Consider the following 5165-nt stretch of genomic DNA (forward strand, 5'->3'; position numbering starts at 1 on the left):
ATTGTACTATTTTCTTTCGAGTTTTATTCTACTTTACCCCATTCTACATCACGCCGGTATCATAAAACCACGATCGATGTCCCAAAAGCAGGAGAATTGAACCTCCATTGTACACATCTTGATCACCTTGATGATAGAACTGGAGGCTGAAACAGATAAACTCAATACTGTGTTCAAGTGATGGACCTCATATCTTAGCTGGAGGCCTGAACTCTCTTGATGAAGCAGACTACACTGCAGAAAGCCTTCTCTTCAACTCAAACTCGGGTATTAATGTCATGCAGTATCATGAAGAGATTGGTAAGCCAACATTGAAGTACCTGAAGGGGAAGCAGTACTTGGATGCCAAGAACTTTGCAGGGGAATGTGAAGCTGTTGTTGTGGTCGCCAAGGGACAACGTGATCTGATACTTCAATCTAATTTAAAAGAAACTGGTCCAGCAACTGTGCTTAAAGATTAATATAATCTTTGAAGGACTAATTTGATAGTCGCGGATGGCACATTTTCTAAGCTTATTTTGTTTTCTACTTTAATTGTAGATGTGCAAGGGACCGGCAAATATGGAACCAGAGTTGACCACATGCTGGCCTCACCAAACTCACCCTAACATTTGAATTCCATTGCAATTCCTTTCATGTTGTTCTTGTTGTTAACTTCTGCCTAGCATCAAGTAGATTACTCCCTGCAAGGTCTGGACAAGAGGAGATAGCATGAAGTTGGGAAACTTGCAAAAGATATATATCGACTTTAACATCAGGTATGGAGACCATTTCTTGTTGGTATTGATTTTCTTTGTTCTTTCTACTGAGTCTTGTATTTTGCCATGTTTCTCCAAATCTGTTTCTGCTGATGGAAAGGGAATTTCCCCGACCGCAGGATGAGAGCATCCTTGAGTTTGTTCTTGAGGTTGCAGCTCTGTTCTTTGATGATTCTGAGTAGCTTCTCAGTGAGCTAAGCAGGTACTTGTCAGTGATCTGGTCTAGAATGCTGTGGTCCTGTTCCACCACACATGACCTATTTTCGGATTTAATCTTCTTTTTCGGGTGCAATCAGAAGGTAACAAGGGAAATCCAAATCAGAAGAGAAAAGGTTAGATATCTACCTCATGGAAGTTATTATAACTACTGTTTTAACTGTTAATATAAAAAATTGCTGTATGTTATCCTCTTGGATTTGGTGATCTTTTATGCTACCACTATTGGAATTTATTTCTGTAAATGCAAAATGAATGTGTACACACTAGACTGGATGAGTTATAAATCTAGCCATTCATTTCCTCTACAATTTATTATCATTGGTATCTCTCTTCCTCATTAATAACAAAACCATATATATATGTATATATATATATATATATATATATATATATATATATATAATCAGTTAGTTATCATTCCACTGATAGCTATAACCATATCATATATTATATTAGTGCCCTTCAAAAAACTCATTTTTTTTGTAAGAATAAAAAATATTTAAGTATTTTTTTAATTTAAACTAAATAATAGTAAATCTTTTTTATTCGGCTAACTATCATTTGACTGTTAGTTGAAACTCTAAAGAATAATAGTATAATTTAAAATTTTATTATGTTTATGAAAACTTTAAAGACATTTTAAATATTTAACTACTTTCTGACTGGAATTCCTATTGTTAATAGCAATTAGTGGTTGGTAGCTTTTAGTTTTCTAAACAATAAATAAATCCAAGCAATCATTGAATGTGGCTTTCGTTCGGTATCGCATATGAATGCTTTGCATCCTCAAATCTCTAAGTAGCTGCTGAGACTTCTTTGGCCCCACTGTCATAATTAAGATATGGTAGTTGATAGTTATGAATTCTAGCACCCCTCAGCTTCTCCTGTCACATAATCAATATCTAAACGAAGGCCTAAAGCCATTTACTCCCTACGACCATCGACAAAAGCTCATATCATCTATCCTGACTTCTCGAAGTAAGTCTATAGGAAGAAGGCGAGCTTCTCGGAGTAAGTCTATAGGAAGCACTCCTCGTCGATCCCTCAATTGATAAAATAAATCTAGCTTCACATTAATGATAGGCGGCATGATCTGACTTCATCAGCCTTCCCTTCCGAACAAATGACAAGGGGATCATGCTCTACCTGACCCAGAAGTCAGCCTTCCCTTCCGAACAAATGACAAGGGGATCATGCTCTACCTGACCCAGAAGTCAGCCTTCCCTTCCGAACAAATGACAAGGGGATCATGCTCTACCTGACCCAAAGAAATAAGGAAGCTCGATCGAAGATGTTATCTCAATAGTCTTTAGATGTTGATAAGTCGCACGCATTAAATATTTTCACCAAGTCAGATAAGAGGAGTCTTAACGAAGGCATGTTCACTCCACCCAATGCTTAGATATAAAATTCATGCATCAGGCCAAGCCGGGATAAACAGGCAATTATGAGTCCACACATGCTATTGAATGAAGAAATGTGACATGAGAACAACCTAAAATTGTTTTAATGTAATTTTTAATTTTATTAAATCACGTAGTTATTACACGAATTTAAACACGAGATATATCGACGACATAATAATATTTTGCTTCCCGTCAACTTGACATGTGTACGTACACACACAGACGCGGCGACGGTGGTCGATCAGTGGCGGCCGACGAAGTCCTTGATGGCCACGATGAGCTCCTCCGTCCTCGTCGCGGTGGTGGGGTCGTTGTCGACCGCGAACTTGTTGAGGTAGAAGGAGTGGCTGACGCCGCCGCTCACCAGCACCTCCACCTCCTGCCCGGCCTCCTTCATCGCCTCGCAGTACTCCAGGTTGGTGTCGTGTATCAGGTCGCGCTCCGCCACCGCCACCAGGAGGGGCGGCAGCCTCACCTGCTCCAGCGGCGGCGCCGCGTCCCCCATCGGGCACGTGAATGGGTGGTCCTTGGTGGCTCCCTGCGGCAGCCCCAACGCCAGGAACTTGTCGAGCATGTCGAGCGTGAAGAACACCGAGTCGGCCTGGAGCTCCAGCTCGGAGCGGCTTCGAGTCGAGCGGACGAAGCCCGGTTGGAGCGGGATGCCGCCCGCCACCCTGAGCGGCGACCAGAACTCCGAGTCCTCCTCCCCGGCCCACGCCGCCACCAGGTGCACCAGGTTCCCCCCGGAGCTGTCGCCGATGAGGAACACGCGCGAGAAGTCGGCAGCAGCGCGGAGCAGCCTCTCAGCAGGATCACTGCCATCCCGGCCGCGGGCGAGCCTGCGCAGGCGGAGGAGGGCCGCAAAGCCAGCGTCGGCTGCGGAGGGCATGCGGTGCTCGGGGGCGAGGGGAAGGTCCACGGAGACGACGGCCGCGGGGACGGCGGCGGCGAGGCGAGAGTAGAACTGGTGGTACATGAACCACGAGAAGTGGCTGATGCAGAAGCCGCCCCCGTGGAAGTGGAGGAGGATGGATAGGGGCTTACTGCTGGACTCCGGCAGGTAAAGGCGGAGGGAGGGGTAGCCGGGGATGTCGTGGAGGGTGACGCCGTCGCGAGGGGTGTCGAAGGGCTGCACCGGGTTCATGAGGAAGAGTGCCTCCGGCGGCCCGGTCCAGGTCCGGTCGACGGTGCCATCGTCAAAGACCCGCAGCCACCCGGAGACCTCGTCCACCACCCGTTTGCGTGTCATCTCCTTCGCAACCATATCAGAACCAAGGAAAGCAATGCACTCACTCTACACCAGCCGCTGTAATGGAAGAGAGAGAGAGAGAGAGAGAGGGTCGAGGTGAGAAGGGAGGGGAAAGGATGGAGGGGTTTTATAGGGCGATGTTGTGGTTGATTGCTTCCTTGTGGTTGTTCCATGGCAATTGCATGGAGGTTTTGAAGACATTAGGTGAATGGTTATTCTACAGCACAAGTCAAGTAGCAGTCAACATTTTGAGCAGTAGGTATTCTACAAGACAAGGACAAGAACAAGTAGGTCAAGGTTTGGGTTGCAAGGAAAGTTCACATGTCATGTATCATTTACTACATATAATTAATATGAGGCCGCCAGGTTTGGTGGATAGCAACTCCCATATCATATTATCCAACATGTAACACTGAATGTGAGATCAATCTTTTTTTATTTGCGTCTTCCCAGCAAATTCTAGTTGGATGCCATGAGAATCTTTATCCTACATTTTCTTCCTTCCACAAAGCAGTGGAAACAGTCAAACCATTGACTTGGACATGTCTTCATTGACAAGGAAACAATTCTTTGACTTGAATCACTGGAAACTTCATCGTACTCTTCTGGAATTGACTTGAAATTTTGTATCTGTCCTTCCACCCGAAAATTAAGGTTTATTTCTTTGATGATGACAAGCAATGGATGCTAACCTTCTAACTAATCAGCACCTGTAGAAGGCCATTATCAGTCATTTTGACTATGGTGTCTCAACTCCTCACGCTTCTAACTCCGCCTACCTGCAACTGTGGTGAACCCTCTCTCTCTCTCTCTCTCTCTCTCTCTCTCTCTCTCCTTGCTAAGTCAAGATTCTTCATGATCTTGTAAAAAGCTCTCAATATATTGTTTTTTTATTCATGATCAATAGACGATGCTTTCTTTAATCATCCATTTCATCAATGCTGAAACTTCACAAGTAGAAGACTTTGGTCACGTTGACTTTGGTGGGTCAACTTCAAGCTTTGAAAGACCAGCATCCTTCCCACCTCTCAATGAAATGTTAGGAAAAAAATATGTTAAAACGAATATTCTTTTCTGTGTATTAAAATGGGTTCCTCGTTAAAATACCAACTTGATATCCAAATGAAAATATCAACCAACACAACACAAATAATAAAGCAAAAAATCAATCACATAATGAGAGTGAAAAACCCAATGTGAGAAAAACCACGGGACTATAGTCCATCTCAAACTTCCACTATCAATAGTAATGATAACATGTTTACAATAAGTCTTCTCTAGAATAACTAGAGGATCACAATAACATCAAGATCATAGATTTTGGCTCAAGAATAGTATATCTTCATCATATAGATGGATCTCATCAAAAGAGACTTCTAGGTTTCCCAAAATGGGTATAGTAGGAAAGTACCTCAGAAAGGGTAAAATGTAGATCAACATCGTTAAGATTATAGAGCTTACTGCAAGGATTCTTCACATAAAATTTGGATCAAAACTGACAACGTTTGACCACCGATCGTCAAACAGAAATCT

The 5165-nt window shown here is 43.4% G+C and overlaps 1 protein-coding gene across 1 annotated transcript; it reads right to left on the minus strand.

The window, feature by feature from the left end:
* Positions 1–2478: 2478 nt before the first annotated feature.
* LOC103969498 (probable carboxylesterase 17) lies at positions 2479–3744 on the minus strand. Its single transcript, XM_009383042.3, has one exon. The coding sequence runs from the start codon at positions 3645–3647 to the stop codon at positions 2625–2627; it is 1023 nt and encodes a 340-aa protein (XP_009381317.2). The 5' UTR covers positions 3648–3744; the 3' UTR covers positions 2479–2624.
* Positions 3745–5165: the final 1421 nt, after the last annotated feature.

This window comes from Musa acuminata, chromosome BXJ2-2 (assembly GCF_036884655.1).
Source record: "Musa acuminata AAA Group cultivar baxijiao chromosome BXJ2-2, Cavendish_Baxijiao_AAA, whole genome shotgun sequence".
NCBI classification, from domain to species: Eukaryota; Viridiplantae; Streptophyta; class Magnoliopsida; order Zingiberales; family Musaceae; genus Musa; species Musa acuminata.

Bases quoted from the DNA above. Each gene is read 5' to 3' on its own strand.
- LOC103969498 (XM_009383042.3), bottom strand. From the start codon at position 3,647: ATGGTTGCGAAGGAGATGACACGCAAACGGGTGGTGGACGAGGTCTCC.